Here is a 25,343-nt window from a genome sequence, read left to right as displayed (position 1 = left end):
TATATATATATATATATATATATATATATATATTTATATAGTTAGCAATTACGATTAATAACACTATATAATTTCTCGTCCATCTGTCGACAAATATCGAGAAAATTATATATTGATGATGTATCTTTATGGAAATTCGATAATTATGCTAAAAATTATAGTTATACATATTATTTCTAATGTGATTATCAAACTACAAATGTTTCTATTAACTGTAAATGGATATAATTATCTTTATAGGTTTCAAATTTTGATTTGCAGATACCCTAATTCGTTTTTGATTAGCAGTCAATTAAAAAAGATAAATTATGATATTCCTGGTCGTTCGAATATCAAAATGTACGTCCTTTAGAAGTTCAATATACAAAAACGCATGCAAAAAAAATTAATAAAGACTAAATATAATAAGTAAAAATTGAAATATATCTAAAATACGTTTATACTAAAGAAATCAAATCACTTTACAATATTTTTTCGAAATTGAAAGGAACATATTTTAGTAGTGTATAATAATGTTGTCCGAAATCAATAAAATTTAAATTACGGATATTTATAATTAAAAACAGAATCAAATAATATCACAAGTATCAGTTCATAGTAACATTCGATTGTCCATAAATTCTCATAACTAGTTAATTCCTAATTATAGAAATGTTTTTGTTCTATTTATACAAAATTTGTCATCAGTTTCTTTTTACCTAATAGCCGGGGTAAAACAGGACAGCCAGGGGACAAAGAACTTCAAATTTCAAATATTGAATATAATAACATTATTCAATCAATGCGAAATCAAATTTCATAAGCGCATTTTTTTTCGAAGATCACACTGTGTATAAACTTAATCTGGTATTTTGTCGGAAATTGTCATTAGCAGAGTTGGAATAACTTAATTTAATTTAACTTATCGAAAATTCGGAAATTCATTAATTTTTTATTTACTATTTTCTTATTTTACCTTTTCCAATGTAAAGGTTTAGTTGCTTCTTTTAATCCCCTCTCCCCATGAAAGCTTTTATAGAGGTTATGTAGAAAAAATCTGTTGAATTTAACTTATAAATAGCAATACATATTACAAAGCAATTAAATAACATATACTTTAAAACGTATAACGTATAACGTATACTAACTAAAAGAACTCAAAGTCCAAAAAACTAATAACTAATGGGGTGTATGGCATCGTGCCTTAGGCAAATTGTTGGAACTTCCCGTACCGTAACAAAATGTTCGAGAAATACTGAATGTTTTCAAATAGATTATTATAAATATTGTAACATTGTCTAATATTTATAAGAATTATATAAACTGATTTGCAAAGTTGAAATCATTTGTTTAAAGTATATTTGAACTTCAGTAAGAATTAAAAATAAAACTGATTTATTTTCGATATACAAAAAAACTTATTTTTGAAAAAAAAATTGAAAAAAAAAATTATTTTGAAATAATTTTTTTTTCCAATATCAATTATTTTGTTAAAACAAGCAGAAAGTTCTTTGAATCATTTAAATCGGACGCTTAGTTCTCTCAAAAACTGCCATTTTTTTAATATTTAGCTCTGTATCTTCGAAATAGCTGGGCCTACCTTTTCCAAAAACTAATAACCACTTCTCCCAATCATTACTAATTGAATTTTTTTTAGATCATTCAAATCGAATACTCCGTTCTCTCAAAAACTCGATTTCTATTTTTTGCACTCTTTGCTCTTTATCTCCGAAACGGCTGTACCTGCCAAAAACTATCAGCTCATCTCCCTATCAATAGAAATCAAATGTTTTTTGAACCATTCAAATCGGTTGATTCGTGCGCCCGAAAACGTGACTGGAAAATTGTATCTACACACACATACATTTTTTCTGAGATATGCCAAAATGTTCAGAAACCTTCAAAACGTCGAGAAATGCAAAAATTTTCAGTTTAGATTTTTGGACGATTACAATAACTTACCCTATGGGAAGTTAAAAAAAACTTTTGTATGGATATTGATACATCGCCGTTTATCTCCTGATAGTGGCGTCGCAAGAATTAAGGTAATGGATGATTACACATCTTTTGCCTTCTACTTTAAAATAATATTGTTAAAAAATTTTATACTTTGTTTTTGATATAATGGTGGACCTTTTTACTTGAGGCCCTTTAAGCCTCCCTCTACTCTAACAAATTTTTAATATAAATAGTTGACGTAAAAAACATCGTTGTCGCTAAATTTTTAGAATTTAATCGCATTTCTATACTGCCAAAGCATTTGATTATCGTTTTATATGCGTCTCGGCCCACTCATTCAATTGAATCCTATTTAAGGTTTGCATTGCAATGCTCTTCCAGTCAGAAAGATCGGATTAAATCCAGTGTGCGTGGCAGTAGGCAAAGTAAGCAACCGCGGGTGTTTGCAACATTGTGGCGCAGATGATCGCTGCGTGTTTCTGTAAGTGACACTTCGGTTAAAAATCGCGCGGGACTCCGCCCTGCTCCGGGCGAGAGCGTGCGCCCGGCGTTCGTCAGAAACGAGGGGGACGATGTTTGAAGATTATTATATTAAACAAATGTACGCAAATAAAACAACAAGCTCTTAGATAAATAGAAGGAAAGGTCGAGATCTTTTGAACATTCTATATAAAACGATAACATGATGTTTTCATAAGCAAGTGGATACAAAATAATATAATTTGTAAAGATTTTTGAATTAATATAGAGTATCAAACCACATAGTTTTAGCACTATTCGAGATCCCTAATTCAAGAAGACTGAAGAGGAAATTTTCATATGTGTTATATTAATTTATTTAATTACCTAATTAAACTACTACAGTTTTCTATTCTATTATTATATTTATTATTATTATTACTTTTTATTTATTTTTAACTTTCCGTAGGGTAGTTATAGTAATGGGCCGAAAATTTTGGCATAACTTAGAAAAAATAGATGTGTGTGTGTGTGTTTTTTGTATGTCCGCATGTTTTTGTCCACGTTCTCGGGCGCACGGATCAACCGATTTGAATGGTTTAAAAATCATTCGATCCCTATTGATAGGGAGATGTGCTGATTAGTTTTTGGCAAAGGCAGGTCCAGCCGTTACGGAGATACGGAGCAAAGAGTGCAGAAAATACAAATCGAGTTTTTGAGAGAACGGAGCATCGGATTTGAATTATCAGGTCCCGCCATTTCGAAGATACAGAGCTAAATATGCAAAAACGGCAGTTTTTGAGTGAACTAACCGTCCGATTTGAATGATCTAAAAAACTTTCTGCTTGTATTGACAAAACAACTGTAAATTCTGCAGGAGACATTATATATTTTAGTGGTATTAATTATAGTTTATGTTGATTTATAAAAATAATTGCTTTGAAACAAGTCAATTTTATTAAAATCAAATAAAGAATTTATTATCAGAAATATTAATGTCGTTTTTTACGTTATTACTAGCCCCAAATGCGGGGTGAGATGTAACGCCGCAATTTTCCTACAAAATTGATTAATTGTGGAATAATGAACAACAGTAATGAAATTATTTTTATTTGATTCGGCAGAGAAATAGTTTCAGCGTTTATTGATATGTTGTACAAATACAATCAGTGAATCGCAAAATATATAAAATAAAAAAAAACTGTTACAACAAACCCCTCGCTCCTCTAGATTAAAATGTACATTATTCAAAGATGTCAGAACCGTCAACCTACGTAAATTATTTATTACATAAAAATAAAACAATATTAATAAATGTAGTAAAAAAATACTACACTATTATTGAAGCTATTTTTCTAACTCAATAAAATATTTTTAATCCATATACTTTTAAACAGATTTACTTGAAATATGATTTTAAAATTCGAACCGCACTTGCAATTGCATTAAAAGCTACGCGAAATATTCCCGAAGCTGTTCTTATCCGACTCGTGCAAAAAATCGTTTGAGGGCTATCCTGAATGTTATTAACACTGCGCTTGAATGTTCCTCTTTGTTGAAAACTCCACAAAGAGAATACATTGAATATATATTTTTTGTTTTTTAATAGTACGCAGAATGCGATATTCACGGTTTGCCTTTGTAGCCTTTTTGTTGGATGAATTGTATGTAAAACGCGCAAATAAAAATATTTTTGAAGTAGAAAATGCAAAATGCTCGTGTAAAAATATTTTACGAAACAATATTGCAATTTTTCGCGAAAATAAAAACAATCCGATGAGTTTCTTTGATTATTTAAATTTTCAATATATTCGTATACACAATTTATTTGGTTTTTATCGAGTTTGAAAACAATTTATATTGCTATCAACTAAAACTAACCTTTTTTCGGATGTAATTCGTCCGGGAGTACTGTGCACGCTGGACTGTGAGGTTGCTGAGGTTGTCCATGAAGTCCGGGCATTGCTCCCGTTCCTGTTCCTGCTCCGGGTATAGCGCCAGTAGTCTGGTGATACCAAGGTGCTGCTGCTGTTCGCTGCCAGCAACCTGCTGCTGCGGCCGTGACGTCGCCAGGAGGTGGTGGCCCAGGCCGATTTAGAACACGCAGTTTATCATATACTGCACTCATCGTGGAAGAAGGCGATCCTGGTGATTGCGATTGTTGTTGCTGCTGCTCTTTTTGAGCAGCAAGGTTGCGAAGAACACGATTGATTGACGATACCTGAGAGATGAATAATTATAATCTAAGATGGTCTGCAGCATTATTACGATGATAATTATTGATATACACTAAATAATTTTTCAAAATGGCATATATAGTATAATAAGTATGTCATTGATAAAGTTTTTTTATATCATTTAGTAATTACAACTGTCTATAAATATGACATCTAGTAATTTTTTGATTATCTAGTATTAAACCTAGTATTAGGTCTACATTATCTCTAGACCATAACATGAAAACCTTATTGTGCTAACTGAATAAGTTTTGTTCTATCGATAAAGTTAATGCATTTAATTTGAAGCAGTTTTAAATAAAATAACGTCGGAGTGGTCTGGCTGGACCACCATTCATTTTACATGCATTTATATGGGATAAATGAGTTTTTGGTTTCTTATATATTAACGATTTTTAGTAGTAAATATTTATAGTTTAGTTTTTTTCTTTTTTTATCGTATTTTGTTTATATAAACAAAATCAAAGAATATAACAAAATCGTTGCTTTTTCTATTATTTTTATTTTTCTGTTTTATATCAATGAAAAACAATATTTATTCTTTTTCGGCTTCTTCGAAATGAATGTGAAATTCAAATGAAAACAAAATGAGGTGCGTCGCCTTTAAAATGAGCTGTAAAATTCAAGTTGAAAATATAATTTTACTACAGGTTTGCCAAAAAAAAATTCGAACGCAGTACGGGTAGAAAAATTGTTGATAATGTGCGCATTACTCATCCGAGTTTCAATGTTTGCGATGACCAATAAGTTTGGTAGGTTTTCAAGGAACTCTCGTCGTAAAAATACTAACATTCATGTTACAACACTTAGCAAAGAATATATAAAATGCAGTTTGAATAGAAAAAGACAAAATACTGGTTTACACATTCAAAAAGCGTATATTTCATACAAAATGTATGGGTGGTCTAGACAGACCACTCCGACCGTTCGAAGTATAAAAAAGTTAATATCCTTATAATTATCTTTCTGTACATTTTTTCGCCCTGATTTTTTCATTGATCGACAGCTAATGAAATTTTAGGAAAAGTCAAAAAATTTCAAGTCGATAGGATTACTAAAAGTATTTTTTTTTAATTGAAGTCGAAAAAAGTTTGGTCAGACCACGCCTACCGACGAAGGGTTAATATGTTTTCATATATGACAATAGAAATATTACTTCAAAGTTACTTCAGAAAGTCCATCACACTATAAAGACTGCACCAAAAATCGTCGTTTACTCATGGAAACCGCACCAAAAATTATCAATTCCACCCGTGGCCTATGTTTTCAAAACTAATTTATATGCCATTCTAAATGAAACTAATCTTAAATCATATTTTTTTAAGGAAAAAAGGCTGCGCTATTAATGTTTTACAAATAAACACATTTTTGAAAAAATATACCAATTTCGAGATCTTATCGAATCATTTCTGCAATAAGATATTGTGTAAAAGTTACACAATTATTCTTCTATTCTAATATCCCTAGATTCTAAGTTCTATTTTTTATTGTGAAACAGTCGAAGAGTTTATTTTAAGAAATATTTTTAAAGTTTACGATTTTTTTATTTTCAATTTTCCAGACTGCCCACCAAAAACGACGACAGTTTTGATTTTGGCGCATCTTCCCCCAACACCATACCAACAACGTATTGTGCTATTAGACGTAAAATAGATATATAAATGACAAAGAATAATCAAATCTCAATTACGCAAACATGCCATTTACCAAAACTACTGCACATGATATTATTTGTACAACTTTTGCGCTTTTCCGCCAGTTAGAAAAGGTTTCTTTGGTGCCACTAGCGCATGCAAAGAAGTGTGAGGGAACGCTCAGCGCCCTTTTCTCTCAGCCGTGAAAATGTAAACCGTCCCTAATATGCTTAGTCTCACGTGATGCGACCGTCAAAGCGATTCGGCCGCTTTGAATACAGAGAACGCTGGCAAATGATTCATTAAAACTGAGGTCGCGAGTTTACACGGATCAAAGGCAAAATAGATATAGCCGTGCGGTGGCGGTACTCCGAGTGCGGCAGCGGTGAGGTGTATCTCGAACGGTGGAGGTGTATGGTGTGCAGCGATTCACATGGAGAGCTGAACTCGTATACAAGCACGCACGGGCGCACATGCCATTTGGGCATTTATGGTAATGATACATACTTGTTGGCTGCTGAATTGATCGACATAATTTGCAGGATTTTGGTTCGAAGATCAATGACCGTAATAAAATGACTTAGATAATGGTAACATATTAGGAACATCACAACGTACGTACTCATATCACTATAGTTTATTCACATGTTGGCATTCATATAACATACGGCATGCAGATATATAGTTTAAGGGGTTATTCTGGCAACAAATTAAAAAATCGATTTCGTTTTTCGGATATCTTCAAAGTTTAACTATTTTAAGAATTTTTCAAAATTTAAATTATTTTCGGATATAGCTGTTTTACCACGATAATTCTCCACTTTTTCCTTTCTCTGCGGAATTTTAAAAGTGTTTGTCTCGAAACTGTCTTTTTCGATACAAACGATTTCTCAACTTCTACTGGACCGATTCACTTCAAATGTTTCACAGTTCTACAAGTGTTTTACAGACTTCTCTTCAATATAAACTCATCATCAAATTCAGATTTTAACCATTTTCAAAAAAATGTGAAATATCAAAAAAAGTTGTAAGAAATATTGTTTTTTTCTTTCCAGAAAGTTTCTATTTTGTGGAAAAAAACATTGTTTTTAACTTGTCCATACGTTGCGAAATTATCCTAAATAAATAGCATATGTATTAATTTGGGCCGAAAATCGAAATTGAAATTTTTTACATTTCTCGATGTTTTGAAGGTTTCTGAACATTTTGGCATACCTCAGAAAAAATAGGTGTGTGTGTATGTGTGCGTGTGTGTATGTATGTATGGATACAAATTTCCAGTCACGTTTTCGGGCGCACGAATCAACCGATTTGAATGGTTCAAACAACATTCGATTCCTATTGATAGGGAAAAGAGCTGATTAGTTTTTGGCGAAGGCAAGTCCAGCCGTTTCGGAGATAAGGAGCAAAGAGTGCAGAAAATAGAAATCGACTTTTTGAGAGAACGGAGTATCCGATTTGAATGATCTAAAAAACATTCTATTAGTAATGATTAGTGTTTTTAGAATTAGTAGTTTTGTTGTATATCGAAAATAATTCAGATTTTATTTTTATTCTGACTAAAGTTCTAAACAAATAATTTCAACTTTGCAATTCAGTTTATATAATTCTTATAAATATTAGACAATGTTACAATATTTATAATAATCTATTTAAAAACATTCAGTATTCCTCGAACATTTCGTTACGGTACGGGAATTTGCCTTAAGGCACGATGCCATACACCCCACTAGTTTTTTTTTTAGATTGTTTACAGATCTGAAATTACGAGTATGATCAGGTGACAACTTTTTAAGATTCCTCAATTGAGAATTAAAACTTTGTGACTATTTTAAGTTTATTTTTTTCATAATTCTCAAAACATTAACTTTTTTTTTAAAATTGTCTTTTTTGCGGCCTTTCAAAATCGCATAAAATTCATGCCTCTATACCAGACTACCGCTTTAAATAATTTTATTATTATAAAATATTTCAAATGCATAATAAAAACACTATATATTTCAGTTGGGCTCGCCAGTAGGTAAGCGGTTAAGAGCGACGGAACTTGTTTCAGAGGTCCCAGGTTCGATACCCACTTCGAGCAGCCTGTTGCCAGGCAGCAGTGACAACGATTTTCACTTGAAAATATAGATAGCAATATGTTTCCAAGTGAAAATAGCCCTTGCCCGGCATTGCTGCACCAATAAAATGTCAGCCCTATTAGATTAATTCTAATAACAAAATCATCAAATATGGATGGATTAACCATTGGGTTACCATCTAAAAAATACGAAAGAAGGAGAAGTTTCAGCCCAACAGCTCATAGGACGTAAGGTACTGATTGCTTTTCAAAAAATAATTAAAAATATATATATATTTCAGTTGTCGCTTTCGATCTATGGGACTCATGGTAAAAGAGCCTAATAATTTAATTTGTACATTTACTTTGTAACAACGATTCATTCTGCACTTCTTCCAAGTGACAATAAGCGACAGCATGGCGCGTGCCTTTTCTGTGCTTCCGGTGGGTGCGAACGAGGGAAAACCATCAACGGGATTCCAAATATGATCTTTACGATTTTTTAATATTATATTATAAAGATTTCAAGATGAACGTATTTTAGGAATCCAAAACAATAATCAGTTGGTTATTTGTTTATACATGAACTATTTTTATTTATAACACAAAATTACAATTAAATTCATTCCTAACTTATCAAAAATAAATAACACGTGCACTTATGCAATTCATGATTCAAAAACACACAAATCATAGAGGAACTTGAGCAAAAATGATTAAACAAAATATAAATTTTGTACCGTAAAGTATTTCTTTTCTTGGTTGATTTTTTTTTGGTTTTGAGCTCTTTTATTTAAGTATTAATTATTTTATAAGATATGTTGTTAATTTTGAGTTAGATTAAATAGTTGTACGAAACTCTGCTGATGAATATTTTTGACAAAATACCTGATCAGGGTTATACACAGTGTGATTTTTATAAAAAATGTGACCATAAAATTTATTTTTTGCATTGGGAGAATGATGAAGTAGCTACAAAAAACATTTCTATAATTAGGAATTGACTAGAAATTTTACTGAACATAGTTCGATAGTTAGTTGATACGTATTATGTGCTGGAATTTATTTTATTTGGTTTACACAGTCCAATTACTGAAAGTTAAATTAAATCTGTATTATATGTATCTTATATATAATAAAACTATACATATGCATATACTGCATATGTGTGAATAATTAAATATGTTCAAAGTGCTTACAAGTTGCAGTAATATTATGTACCATAACAATTAAAAAAAGTAATAATGCCACACATACATAAATGCTATTCAAATATTATATGCTGGTGCATATAAAAGAGTTGCGCTAGAGATGTCGATTAATAAGCCCAGTATTAAATTCATATTTTAATCTCCGGCAAATGGAAATTATAAGTGCATTATATTGCTATATATCTATACAAGTATTCTCAAATCACCGTGAAACGTTGACGGCGTTGGAACGGCGATCGTCGAAACAAGCAATAAGTCCGCACACGTGTCGGGCACGAGGCAGCGTTACGCTAATATCCCGGTCGTAACGCTTCAGCCCTCACACCGTAGACATCGCCGCGTCAACCCACTACTTTGAAAAAGGCCCGGGTCGCGGCGGCACGCGCGATTATATCGCTCGGTGCTCTTTGCGATTTTAATTCTCATTCATTTTGCAATAAAATCCAAACGGGACGAGATGAAAACTGTGCCCTTGAAATGAGCTTTTCATGAGAATCGGTGAAAAATAGTCAGATGAATAAATTTTATAAAATGTTATATTTTTTAAAATCGTTCAATATCTTTATTGATCACTGATTTCATTTGGTAATAAAATTCAACAGAAACCTGTTAAGAACCGTAGCTATTTATCAGTTATATACACATTTCGTCAGATATTCATCAGCATAGTTGCAATAACTAGTTGTTTAATTTAGCAATGGCTGGTTACACACCTTGCCCTCTACTTTCAAATATTGTTAAAAAATTCTTGACTTGTTTTTAAGATATCGGTGGTGGACCTCCTTGTCTATGAACCTTAAAGCCCCGCTCTATCCTATGTATGTATATATATGTATATATATATATATATATATATATGTATATATTATATATATGCATCCGAATCTGTGAGACTGTACGTATAGTCTGCCCCATGGATAGCGCGAGATTCCAGCTTTAATCCCTCGGAAATCAGGAAATTAGTTATGTAACAGATTTGAGATTCCTATCTGGAAACTTCATTACATGCAAAACGCTCCGCGTTGATGTCTGTTGATGGGTTCTATTTATTAAAATACAGTTAAACACAATAACGGCGCTTATAATGCGCCATATCTGATGCGATATATGAATAGATTTTTCAAAAATTCCTCTCAATCCCTGGCAGATACGATATTATATTTTTATATATTATATATAAATATATGTGTGAATAGCATTTTTTGAAAAGCGACGTGTGCTGCTAACACGATATGATAAAATAATAAAGTGCTTATGGATTAATCAGAAGGGAGTCGCTGAGTTGCGTTTCGACTTCAAGAGATTTCATTACAATTCGGAAATGGGGATTAAATTCGATATTTATTGTAATTTATGATTATAAAAGTGTTAAAAATTGTAAGTGATTAATATATTGTATATGCGTATGGTGTTTCATGGTGTAATTTCATCCACGGACTTGTGTGATCGGGGTCGTTAGTTCGAACCTCTAGACAACCTGACATCGTGCAGCAGCGTTATCCATTTTTACTAGAAAATATAGATTGAAAATATGTTTTCCATTGAAACTAATTCATTTCGGGCACTGCGGTGTAAAATGAGAATTCTCTCACACTATTTGACCCTGAATTGAGTTGGTGTTTAACTCAGCTCACAGACCACCCTTTTTTATATTATGCAATCAATAACAATAAACTAATTAAATGAGGATAATTATATTGTTTGAATTATTTTGTTGTTCAAGCTAATTTGTACGATCACGTTTAAAAATTATATTTAATCAAATCTATTGCTGAATATAATTCAATTAATTATTTTTAGTACAATTTACACAGATTAAAACGACTAAACATAATTTAAAATAATGTTAATATAACACGTTAGAAATTAAGATTTAAATAAAATAATCATATCGACAACTATATCAAGTAGATGTTGTATATATGAATTTTTATAATCTTTTATTAATTTGCGCATGTATCAGTGCCTAGCTTCAAACAATAATCTTTTGGCTTCCTGTAGGCGCGCATTGCAATTGCCATTTTAATTAAAATGTCTATTTCAGTTACAAAGCGCAAAAATGCATATTAAAAGCGCTTATATTCGAAACGGATGTTACAAAAATAAAAAACAAAAAAAAACGAATCCGTGATATACGCGGCCACTAAATTGTTATGGCAGAAATATTGTATTGAATGGCACGTCCGAAATTAATCGACATACGTTTATTAATAGAACAAACAAATAACATCGGTTCCATAGTGAACATATTAATGAAAACCGATTTTCATAAAGGTAATTAAATTCATCGCTTATGTATATATATATATATATATATATATATATATATATAATGTTGATTTAAATATTTGTGTTAAAGGTTATCATATTGATACCATTATCAATAGCATTTGCAATCAAAACTTTGCTGTGCAAAAAAACTGAATCAGAAGAAATCATAACAATGCAAAACATTAAATAAAAATGTTAAAATGAGCAAGCATGTAAAAGCCAATGTTTTTTATGTTATAAACTGCAATCAGAACCTAAGGGTACTATAAAATCGTGTAATGATTTGTCGTAACATTTTTTTAGAAGGCAACCCAAATGCTTGTCTTATCTTTGTGTGATGTATTTATTAATACAATTTTTCTAAAACTGATGATTTTTTTATTAATGTCAGGTAAGGATTATTTTCTTTTGGAAGCATATTGCCATCTATATTTTTATGTAAAAACCGACGTCACTACTACTTGACACCAGACTGTCCGAGAAGGGTATCAAACATGCAACCTTTGATTCGAAGTTCATGGCTCTGATCATTAGAGCACGAGGAAGTACATATTAAAGGTCACACAAATAAATAAATAAAACTTTCACTACTTGTTTCGATGTTTAATAATTTATTTTGGCAGTTATTTAACAGTTATTTAATAAATAACGAGTTGTAACTTTCAATGTATTATTTACGTCATTTATTGAAATATAATATATTATAGATAAAAAAATATGTTGCAAATATGAAAAAAAAACTGAATAAGTTGGAAGTAAAATATAAAATTCACTATTAACTTATATAGTAAATATTAAATATTAGTTAAGTTAAAATATTAAACTTATTTAACATGATTTAATTAAAATAAAAATAATATTGAAATCAATATTAATGTTGAATTATTCACTTTGATAATAACATTTAAGCTATCTTTCTTTGAAATAAAGTACTAATTTTCAATGAAAATTACTGTGAAAAACCAAACCACAAACTGCAAATTCAAAATTCAAACATATTACGCAAAAGTGGATCTAATAAAAATGACACGCGTGTTGGTTGTTCTGATAAACTTCCTATCGATTTTAAAATTGGTAAAATCACGCCAAATTGCCCTTTTTTCACACGTTTTTGCGAATAGAAATGCAATAACACGGCACGTTATAAGTTCAAATACGATCATTAAATAGCAAGTTAACCCTATAGAATACAAAGTACCCGTAAAAACTAGTTTCGGTTGTACTATTATGTACACTGGGGTTGTAAATTTATATTCGATTGAAAGTATGGGGTAATGTACATATAAAAGTATACTAGTTATTTATTTATACATTTGGTAACTGAACAAATATAAATAAAATTTACATAGAAACTTTTATTGATCAATCAAATTTTAATTGATCAAAATTTATAAAAGACAATAATAAATAATAAATTATAAAAAGCATATCTATACATTTATAAAGTCTTTAACTATAAATAGACAATAGATTATTGGCTGTTGCTTAATCATTATAATATAGAAACAATTTCTTTTTACTGATGTCTTCATTTAAAATTTTCAATTAAATAAAATTCCTTACAAATAAATTAAAAGTGTGTAGGATAGAGCGAGGCTTAAAGGTGCGCAGGGAAAAAGATCCACTACCATAATCTCAAAAACAATCTAAGTATAAAATTTTTTAAACCATACTGTTCTAAAGTAGAAGGCAAAAGTTGTTCAATGAACCATCATTTCAATTCTCACGACGTCTCTATCAGAAGATAAAAGACCATGTATGAATATTCATAATAAGAGTATTTTTTCGGTGGGCAGTTTTTTTGCTTTTGAGTTTTTTTTAATTTAGTTTATACTACCTAATATATTGTTATTTTCAAGTAATATTCAACAGTTTCTTTTATGTAACTTCTATAAAAGCCTACTCTTAAATTGGGTAAAAAGGTCCAACTGAACCTTTACACTGGCAAAGGTATAAACAATAAGAATATAGTAAAAAGAAGATTGATTTAAAGAAAAAGCAATTTACATTTATAATTTTTAGTTATTCCGTTTCTGCTAATAAATATTTTTCACAAAATACCGGATCAAGGTTATATATGGCGTATAATTTTCTTGCATTGGTTTAATAATTTAGCAAATTATTTAATAAAATTCTTAAAATTTTAGGAAAAACATATACTTCTTTTTCAGCATGTTAAAAAATGATTTGAAAGTCATAAAATGTAACAAAAAAATATTGCAATAAAAAAACAGTTTATTTAAAATATTGATTTAATTTTTTACAAAATTCTCGTACTCGACTCCCCTACTTTTTTTTACAAAAACTTGTATTAAAAAATAAACATCAATTTTTTAAAAATCGTCTGTGTAATAATAGGGCAAACTGGTAGTTGATTATAACGTTATCCCGTTTAATGTTCTCAAACAAATCAGAGATCACGTGGCGTTTATATTGGCGGTCGAATCGATTTGTTACGCATTCATGTTATGCTTTTTTTGAAAAGATTTGACACTATATTCTCAGTAATGACATCATTAGGGGTCTAGAAAGGATTTTTTCACATACTGACACGCGCTATGAAATAAGGATTAAGAAAATCAAGGATAATGATGTTTTACTAAAAATAAATCACTTATTGACAAAATGTAATTTTCACGAAACTAAGTATATTTGATTATTATGTAAATGATTTATTTTATGTGATTAAAGTGATTAAAGTAATTAATCAAATTAACAAATAACAAATAATTGCCAGGGTAATATCAGAAAAAAATCACATGGGCCATGGTAACTTTAATAGATAAACTAGTTGAAAATGTAACAAGAAAACTTATGTAATAAATATTTTTTGCGAAAATTCCTTAAAAGACACTATTTTGTGTCACACATATATAACTGACATGTCCTTATATTAAAACATTTTTTTTTGATGACTGGCATGGTTCATTTAGAACTTCAACGTCAGACACATATGACTGACATGGCAAATAATGTGTTAATAAGTCGTAAGTACATTATATATATATATATATATATATATATATATATATATACAATATACATTATATACGTATATACATTAAAACAAAACATTATAAGAATTCAATAAATTTAAGAGTTTATTTAAATTATTAGTCGATATATATAATTATAAACCAACGCACAATGCAATGTATTATAACATGATAATTGGTGTATTAAAAAGCAACAAATAATAAAGTGTTAAAAGTACGTTCAAGAAGTACCTAATAATGAATATTGGTCTATATAAATTATTATAATAATTATTAGTTGAACTTCTATTGTGAACGATATACAACTTGCAAAGAATTAAAATCTAAATTATTTCATCATCAACATAATGATCAAAATTAGGCTGCAAGAAAGAATATTATTCTCCCAGTACCAAATGAGTGATTCATTTTTTTACACCGTATTATTTTACTAATATATAGATACATTAAATACAATATCGATACTATAGATACTTTTGTACTTCAGCCTATAATATTTATGGGTTCCTCTAAAATATTTATTAAACATTTATGATCATAAAATCTTGGCATGAGAATTTTCTCAGTAATTTTTATAGGTTTATTATTGATAATAAAATGCCAAAAGCTTTTTCTTAAATGTCAATAAAACCCAGAAATGGCCCATCATGATTGTGACTTCAATACAGTAGACTAAATAAATAATTCACAACGAGATGTCATGGCAGCTGAAATGAATGCGATTTTCTCAAACCTATGAAAGCGTCCCAAGACATAGAACCCCCCGAGCACAATAGAATACAAAAATCAGATTTTTTTTCTTTGTCGGTCTCCCCAAAGGGGGCGCCGATTCAAAAATATGGCTTGAAAATTATGTGTGCGATCACAATAGGATAAATACAGTCGACGACAATGCCTAGTGCTTCTGAAAGTAAAATATATTTTGAAACGATGAGCAATTTTTTAAGCTTATTTACTGATTTGCGAATATAAAAGTTATTAAAGACTGTCTGTTGGCCTATTTGACCGGCTAAAAATCATAAGTAAAAAATACGTCTATTCAATCTTCTGTATTAATTGTACTCTGTAATTACAAGTACTCGTTTCATAACGCACGGATCAACCGATTTAAATACATAATTTAAAAAAACATTCGATTCGTATTGATTTATCTTTAGAAAAGGCAGGTCCAGGCGTTTGGAAGATGCGGAGCACAAAGTGCAAAAAATACAAGTTTTTCAGAGAATGGGTCATCCGATTAGAATGATTCAAAAAACATTCGATTTGCATTGTTTGACTGAATAATTATTTACATGTTTGCAAAGGCAGGTCCAGCGGTTTCGAAAACACGGAAGGAAGTGCATGAAAAGTTGCTTTTTTAGAGAACAGCGCACCCGATTAGAGTGATTCAAAAGCATATAGTTGATTAGTTTTTGAACAATAAAAGTATTTTTTTCTATATCGAACAGGAATATCGAGTTTTATTACTATTTATATGAATATACAAAGTTTCCTAAGACATTTGAAAGCAACTCTGTTTCAAAATGTTTATATAATAAAAATGAGAAATGCAAGATAAGGTTTTCGGAAGCATTGTAAGTATGATGCACTCCGATTAGTTTTTGTTAACTTCCCGTAGGGTAAGTTATAGTATTCGCAAAAACAAAAATGAAAATATTTATAATCTTTACGTTTCAAAGGTTTATGAACATTATGGCATACCTTAGAAAAAATGGATGTTTGTGTGTGTGCGGATACATATTTTCGTCGACGATTTCAAGAATATATTAAAAAAACATTCGATTCCTATTAATAAGAAGACGTGCTAATTAGTTTTTGGACAAGACAGGTCCAGCCGTTTCGAAGATACGTTTTCAAAAAATTTTGTTTTTTTGAAAAATTTAAATTTTCGGTACTGGAAGTTGTAGCAATTTGCCTTAAGGCTCGATGCCATACAGCACCAGTTTATTGTGTTTTCGTTCTTGTAGATAAACGTAGATAGAGGTCGTTGCCCAAATATAAGCACTTATAGTATTTCTATAAAATTTACAGTATTTATAAGAATTATTTGAAAATATTTAAAACAATTATTATTACTTAGTTAAATTTTTATTGATTATTTTAATTCATCAAATGTTTAATTACAGTACGGAAAGTTCCAGCAATTTAACTTAAGGCACAATGTCATCCAGCACTAGTTTATATTCATATACACATACGTGCGTGTGTGTATGTATATTGATATATAAACATGCACATTGAAGTACATATACAAGTACAAAAACAAACATTTAACTAAATAATTCTGACTAAGCACCAATTTCAATTTCTATAATTTGCTTTGTAAATTCTAATCATTCTCAAACAGCAAAATTAGCAGCCCACACTCACTACCCATCGTACATGTAATAAAATATCCCGGATTTTGAGATCGCCGCTTAGTTATGTACGTTTTCGCAATGTCTCTACGGGGATTTATAAATATTGCGATTGTTCACGCATGAAAAGGCGGAGCCGCGATAATCAATGCGCCGGCCTACGCGACCCTCTTTTCCGGCAAACACAGCCGACGGATGGCCACACCTATATTATATTATATACACACACTCGGTTGTGTATAATTAAATTTGTTTGTTGATAATTATTTTCAGATTTTGTAATTTGCATTATTAAAAAATAGGTTATGAAGGAATGGAATAACTTAACAATTTAGCATAGAGTAGTGATCCACGGGTAAAAAAGTCCACCACTAAAAAAGCTATTTGAAAGTATAGGGCAAATTATGTATAATCTTCTTGTACCAAAAATTATTTTTTTTAAAAAAGATTAATATTTTTGAAAAATATATACTCTGAAAAAATTAGATTTTTGAGGAACTATAAATTTTTGACACATATTTACTTTTTTTGAAAAAAAAAAAGAATTTTTAAAGAAAAATTTATTTTGAAATATCTTGGAAATTCAGAACACTTTTCAAAGCAATCGTACTGCTTTAACTGCATAGAGACGAAATATCGAAGCGCGTAAGATCATTTTTGACCGCCAGTTAACCGTTTGAGTTGAAGTTACCATTTTTTGCCCCATATCTTTGGAACGGCTAGACCTGCCTTCGCCAAAAACTAATCAGCACGTCTCCTTATCAATACGAATCGAATGTTTTTTTTAATTATTCAAATCGCTTCATCCGTGTTCCCGAAATCGTGGACGAAAATTTGTATCCGAACACACACACATACACGCGCACGTAAAGATATATAAGTAAATAAAAAAGTGAAATAAGTTGAAAAAAAGCAATTTTGAAAAAGATAAATTAAAAATTATTCCAACTCGAATATGAATATATTATATTTATTGTAATCTTTATAAAAACTGTGCTCATAAAATTTGTATTTTGCATTGGTTAAATGATGCCAAATGCACTGTCAAATATGAAATAAGCACTCTCTCGCACAAGTACATAAGCCGTTTTGCGGATCACTCAAACTTGCTTGCCAGAAATCTCCGCAAGAACTATACCAGGGCCAGATTGAAAAGAAAGTTTTTTTTACATTGATCAACAAATTAAATAGAAAAGACTAATCATTGACAATGGTCCGATAATTTGTATTTTTTTAAAATCGTCATTTCTCTCAAATGCTTTACTTGTTGTAAGTTGTAAAAATTATTATTTAATAAAAAAATACAATGTAACTTTAAATAAAAAAAAATAGTCTAGTCGTAGTCACGGGTTAAATTAGCAAGATTAATCGTAGTAATAATTCTTTGCACGTTCATGTTTAAAACATGGCTATATTAGTATCTTTGAAAATTGACTTCTTTTACATTAATAAGAATAAGAATAAATTAAATAATTAAATGAGGATACCAATACATTTTTGACGTGTAGGTATTATATATGTAGGTATTAACTTTTTTAAAACTTTATATACTAATATTGTAGTTATTTATGTCGAAATTTACTTTACCACTTCGGTACGAGCGGCAAATTTAGTTGACGGCCGCAGATGGCTCCACAGCCAAGCGTGAGCGATGTTTCGTGGTCAGTAGACGCCGTATAAAAATGGTTAATTGTTTAATTTTTTCCCCCAATGATTAATTAAGTATAATAACTGCTTAATGATACAATAGCGACCAATTTTATTGTCTGAAGAGAAATTATTATCAATCATCATTTTCTTAAAAATAATATAGAAATCTTCCGACGTCACAATTCAGAAAAGTTTCACTGTAAAAACCTAACTCCAATTGTAATATCGACATTTAAGTAGCAATACCATCATGACAAAATATTAAAATAACCATATTTATTACGTTTCAATTTATCAGATCGTGTGTAGACCACTCCTACCCTCTTAGTGGAAAGCACAAACCGCTATCGAGAGGGAGTCTTCGGTTGCGAGTTCGTTCGGCGCTTACAGTGTTATCTACCGTCTGGAAGTCAGCCGGCGCATCCGACACCCACCCATTGAAAGGGACCGAATAGGTTCTGCCGTACGAATTTCCCCGGTAAGTATGAGTAAAAGATACTGTGGAGAGTAGAGAAAAAAGGACGGCCTGGCATCGAAATAAAGATTATGGGTATCTGTAAGCGTTTTGCTACGTGACTCGAGACGAAAAATACACAAGCGCCGGAAATATTTTTACGCAGTCCGTCAGAGCACTGATAAAATTGTGAGTGTAATGCGGATGGGCAATTTCATACATTGTATGAAATGTTGTTTTGAAAGGGTTTGAAGTTGTATGTTAAATTTTTTTGATATGTTGTTTTAGATTTGAAGTCAATTCTATTTGGATAAAATTAAATAGTGTTACTAAAAAAGTTACTGAATTAGATAAACGTAGATATGATATACGTTATATAATATAAGTTTGTATAGAAAAATCCATTATCTCAAAATGAAGGTTCTATCTCGTGCGATCTTTTTAAAAAATGCGCCCATGAATGAAATCTTGCAGCAAATATGTATTTCGAACAGAAGTTCATAATAATTGTATTTCAAAAAACAATACAGCCTCTTCAGAATTAAAAATAAAATGGTAGATCTTTTGCCTCGTGGCTCTCTCTTTCTACCCGGCCAATGGGGTAAGAGACAAATTTTTGAGAAATAGTGAAAAAACATTTCTATAATGCTGAATTAGCTGGAAATTTTACTAAACGTAGTTAGATAATCGTTTATTTGATACGTGGTATTTGTTGTGATGTAGTCGATTTGGTGTTTACAGTATGAATTCTACTAGAAGGCAAATTTGACCTTTGTATCTTGTCTTGACTTGTCTAACTATACAAAAGCTAATGTCATATACATGCTTTAATATACGGATTATTGTTTACTAAATTTATTTAATTTGATACTTTATAAATGCTTAAAAAACGACAAATAGATAAATTCGCACCAAATTGCAAAACGTTATTTGTACTAATCTATGGTACCGACCGAAAGCGGTCCACTTAACGTCAACTTGAACATGAACGAATGTGATCCATAATAATAATTGCTATTTTTATTGTATATTTTTCACATATTGTAAAAATACACTGCATAGATATTTTTTTATATATTAAATTTGTTTTTATTAAAATGTGTTAGGCTATTGAACTTTAACAAAAAATACACATTATACAACAAGTATAAGAAATAAAAAATTACAGCAAAGTATATCAATATTTTGTTTGCTCACGCTTGGTATACTATCATTGGTGCAGTTTTTTATTGTATATTTTTTATTAACTGTAATATACACTGCATTATTTTTTTCTATTAATTATATTGAAGTCGTTTTTTTATTAAAATGTGTAAGATTATTGAACTTCAACAAAAAATACACACCGATACAACAAGTATAGGAGATAATTAAACAAAAAATTACAACAAAGTATAAGAACAATTTGTTTACTCACGCTGGGTATATTATCATTCGTGCAGACTGAATCTTGCAGCAACCGATCGCGTATCTCCCAAGCAAAAATGCTAGGACATTCACGTTTGTACTGTGATATCTTCGACACGACCTCCGACGTTGCAACTCGCGGCTTTGAACCGCCTATCGCGCGAGGTCTTATCGATCCCGTTTCGTAATACCTAGGAAACAAAAATACATACCATTCCATTAATTGAGATTAATCATCAATGTGAGAAAATATAAATTTTTAGTTCAATAGATCTCACTTACCTGCCGAGTATTTTGCTGACGCAGCCGTTGGAAACCTGGAGTATTCGTGAGATGTCGCAGGGCCGTGCTCCGGAATGCGCTAGTTCTACTATCTTTTGCCTGGTCGAGTCGGGGAGGGGACGGCCCCCCACGAACACGCCCCCCAATTGGTTGACGCCACTGTGTCCTGCATCGTACAGACCCAAGATTTCATTTTTCTATTAGTGATCAGTCAATAACATTTCTTAACGGGCTTAAACTAATACAATTCTATCCATTGATATGAATTTTGAATTTTATATTTATTCATAACAATCGGATATTACACATTCATATAAACCGTACAGATAATAATCTCATGGATATTAGGTTTTACTTTCGAAGGATCTGAATGGAGTTTAAGGTAATCTACGTGTGGTGTCCGTGCCCATCTGTTCGCCTGCCTGTCTGTTCAGACTGACAACCTGCTTTTGCGCATTTATATTTGCTCATTAGTATATTCGTCTCACTGAGCCACTGGTATATATTTCATAATTTAAAAGAAGTGTATGATGAATAGGTATAACAAAAACCATGGAATTGAACTGATTAAGGGGCCAAATCTTGGACATAATACAAATATTATGATGATGCTGTGTTACGAGTTTATGTTCGTATGAGTTGGTAGTAACAAACTCTACAAACCTATATATTTGTTATGCGATCAGGCGTTTTACATATAAAACCAAACTTCACGTATATGTTATCAAAGAGGCATCCGAAAGTTGCACTTATTATAAAATTGTTATTTAAGGTATTATGTGCGTTTTGTAAGTTAGATTTTGTTAATTCCCTTTTTGTTAATTTACAACAAAACTAGCCTTGGAACTTTATTTCCGTTGCAAATATTACAACGTACACACAAACTGTCTTTTTATCCCTAATCCCCTATAATCTGCTTGTAACAAACTCTTCAGCCCGCGGCATCGGCGTGCGTATGGCAGAATCGTTCCACCAACAAAGTAACAATGTTTCCCGAAACGCTTTTACCCCTGTTTGTTACAGCTTTGCGTTATTTGCAAATTACAACCTAAAATATTCAATTTCATTATTTGTGTTTATGGTTTGAAATATTTTGATAATTGTTCTAGGGAGGTTTTGCGGAAAAGGGATATGATTGTTGGTTGATCTAACAATAAGATAATATTATAAACAGCCTCTGCAACACGATATATATATATATATATATATATATATATAGGGTGTCCCAGAACTCAACGTCAACTCGACAGAATAATAGTAACTATGATCAAAAAAATTGAAATAAAAAAATTATTTAGATTGAATATTATGAGCTTTTAAATGCAACCTAAGGGTTGTGAAACTGAACATTTTTGGTTATTGTTATATTTTATTAATTTTTATCATTTAAACTTTAGATCCATAATCATAAATAATATTTCTGGAACTACCTTCGAAACACCAATGACACAATTGCCCCAAGTTTTTTAAAATTAAGATTACTTTTTGAACTATGCAATTAAAATTTTCAAAAATTTGATCGAGTTTGAAAGAATCTCTTCAAAAAATTGTACTCAAGTGTGTTGGGTTGTAAAATGGTAAAATACTTGATAGTAAATAATAGAAAAAATATGAATAGAGAAATTAAAACCTATAAATAATATGAAACCATATTATATGTTAAAATCCATTAATTTTATTATTTGGTTATAAAGATATATTGGGATAATACATTTTCGAATCGTGAGTTTGCAATACAAATATTAAGGTTTAAAAGGACCACTTTGAATACTCATTGTGCATACGCGTATCTATTCACTTCTTGCAGTTAATAAAATTGTATACCATATTAAAAAAAATATTTTTATATTCGGCATATATTAAACACTTATAAGTACGCGAATGCTACGGCTACATTTTTAAGCATAACAAAATATTAGGTGTTTCTTTTGAAAAAAATATTGACATTTATTGATAAGTACGATTTTCCTAAAACTATTGTTACTAATAGTGTTCGGCTATTTCTTGAATGAGTTGTAAACACCTATATAAATATCTGGCATTTTTCATAAATAATTAGAATATTGTAAGATGTTTAAACACATTCATTGCTGCGCATGTAAATGTTGCGTGGGATCGTTGTCAATAACGAGGCGCCGAACGCATCATGTGCGTTCGCTTTGCTTGCACTTCAGAGTAATGTTTTTAGTTAAAGAAGATATGTAAATGAAATTGTGTACTGTACTTATTTCAAACAGAAATAGTCTTACTTATTCCATTTTGGTACATTTTTTTGTTGAATGTTCAGCTAACATGACCAGAAACGGTTTATGTATTATATTTTATATTAAACGAATTAACAAGTTGAGCACATTGACAAGTATAAGCAACTTATGTTTAGAAGTGAATCTGTTAAGCTTTACCTCTTTCATGTTGCAATGTTATCGAAATGCATTCGAAATATTATTTCGCTTTTTTAAAGTTTTTATCATTACTGTACCTAAAAAAATATGTACTGAATTCAATTTTTTTTTTTTATTTGGGTCAACGGATAGAAGTATATACGTAGAGCGTTAATATATTTATAATCATGTGTATATATATTAGTTTGAAATACCTATAGAAAAGGTATTTGCATTCACGTAGTTAGATGTTTGCTCCGCATGCATACTTTCATCTACGCGAATAACTAGATTAGTCGCGAGTTTCCGAGAGCTATCCGAGATAATTACATCGCATTACACTTGGTTTAATAAACGGTTGAACATGTTATATGCAACTTCATCGTCACAGCCAGGACCTGCGTCTCTACCTACTTCTACTCTTGTACATAAAACACATGAAAGAGACTGTTTTCATGTTATAACTGCGTTCCACGATCCTCTGAGGAACAGTGTCTAAGACAGACTCGTGTTTGGAAATAATTCAGGAGACGATAAGTTACATCTTTAGAAATTATTTGGAAATTAAGGTTATTTGACCTGCTTAACTAACTTTAAATATTAACAACATATTTTTATAGACAAATATTTTTAAGATCTACAAAATTGTTAAAACTTTGATATCAAATCAACATCAAATTGTATAAAAGTTTGTCTCTCATATTTTATGTTTTTATTCTTTTTTATTTTGGACATAATTTACATCTGTCCAATGGACATTAGGTAAATTTTATGAATAACAAAATAGCAAAGAAGCTGTTTGCAAAATGAACTATTGAATGCTTGAGAGAGTGCACAGTTGCAATCTCTCCTAATTTAAGAAAAGATTATGATCTAAATTGACTTGGAATGCCAGTTAAGTCCAAAGGCGTTTTCCTTTTTAATCTTTTGGTGTAGTGTCTCTCATATATAGTGAGACATTTGGTGAAGTATTAGATAGGTAATATTTAAAACTTTTAGAGAATTTGAATTTTTGTATTTGCTACCTATCGACACAAGGCATTAAATCAATTATTACAAAGTACAACAAGTATGAATTTAAGAACTATGGCTAGATTGGCTAGTAATGCAGCTGTACCTTTATTCCAGTAATAATAGTACAAAAGAGAAAGATGGATTTTTACTTATTAGTAGATTTAAAAAATAAGTTGTTTCGATTGTTTTGCTATGAATTTAATCTAAAAATTTTCTTGTTAAGCTATTATTATGTCCAGCCAGCCTGCTTTTACACGCCTGATTACTTCCCTTTTTATGGAATTTAAAAGATTGTCTATATATCACAGGTGCTGTGAATATGTGTGAATTCAAATTGTATATTTGTAATACAAACCAGTGCATCACAAAAACTTCATCAAAGGACGAGATCATTCTTTACACGTCCCAAAGGTGAATTAATTTTCCATCTCTTTAATAAACTTTTGTTAGCATTGATTAGAAAATAGCAAAGATATCAAGTATTTAATAAAATTCATTTTAATAAAATTAAAAGTCCAAAAGGTTAATATTTTTATATGAAAGTTTAAATATACAATCCTCATTAAACATATATATTTAAGGGATCGCTCTTAGATAAGCGGCTAGGGCGATAGGATTTTAGAGCATCCTGATGTCAAGCAATAGTGACATCGGATTTAACTTGAAAATATAGATAGCAAAACGATTCCAAGTAAAAATACTTCTCATTCGGCATTTCTGCATCAATAAATATACACCTATTATAGAAATTGTAATAATAAAAATTTTTACACAGAGGCAACTGTTTGGGTTGCCATCTGTAAAACCGACGTTGTATTAGGTCAAATCACCACAACAGGTTTTATGACTAATAATTTCTGATTGCTGTTCAAACAATATGGAAAAGCATTTATATTTTACAAATTAAGTCCTCAAAATTTCATTTAGTGAAAATGCCGCTGCAATAGATAAGTTTTTGATGCATTTGGTTCTGGTAATTCATATACTATATAT

General features: G+C 30.5%; 1 protein-coding gene across 2 annotated transcripts in view; it reads right to left on the bottom strand.

Annotated features, from left to right (window-relative positions):
- Positions 1–25,343, bottom strand: part of LOC113376714 (paired box protein Pax-6-like) — a 127,040-nt gene that overhangs the window by 13,488 nt on the left and 88,209 nt on the right. Inside the window, exons 3-5 of one of the 2 annotated variants that reach the window (XM_026616735.1) lie at positions 20,956–21,121; positions 20,684–20,864; positions 4,279–4,618 (exon numbers count right to left, since the gene is read on the bottom strand). In XM_026616735.1, the coding sequence (XP_026472520.1) occupies positions 4,279–4,618; positions 20,684–20,864; positions 20,956–21,121 (687 nt within the window). The remainder of the gene's footprint in view (positions 1–4,278; positions 4,619–20,683; positions 20,865–20,955; positions 21,122–25,343) is intronic. The other variant, XM_026616736.1, reaches the window with a different exon arrangement.

Source organism: Ctenocephalides felis, unplaced genomic scaffold (assembly GCF_003426905.1).
Source record: "Ctenocephalides felis isolate EL2017-DRISC unplaced genomic scaffold, ASM342690v1 CF-g0.4_SCAFFOLD_01886, whole genome shotgun sequence".
In the NCBI taxonomy this organism is placed as follows: Eukaryota; Metazoa; Arthropoda; class Insecta; order Siphonaptera; family Pulicidae; genus Ctenocephalides; species Ctenocephalides felis.
Note: the sequence above shows the minus strand (reverse complement) of the source record. Positions and strands in the feature narration are given on the sequence as shown.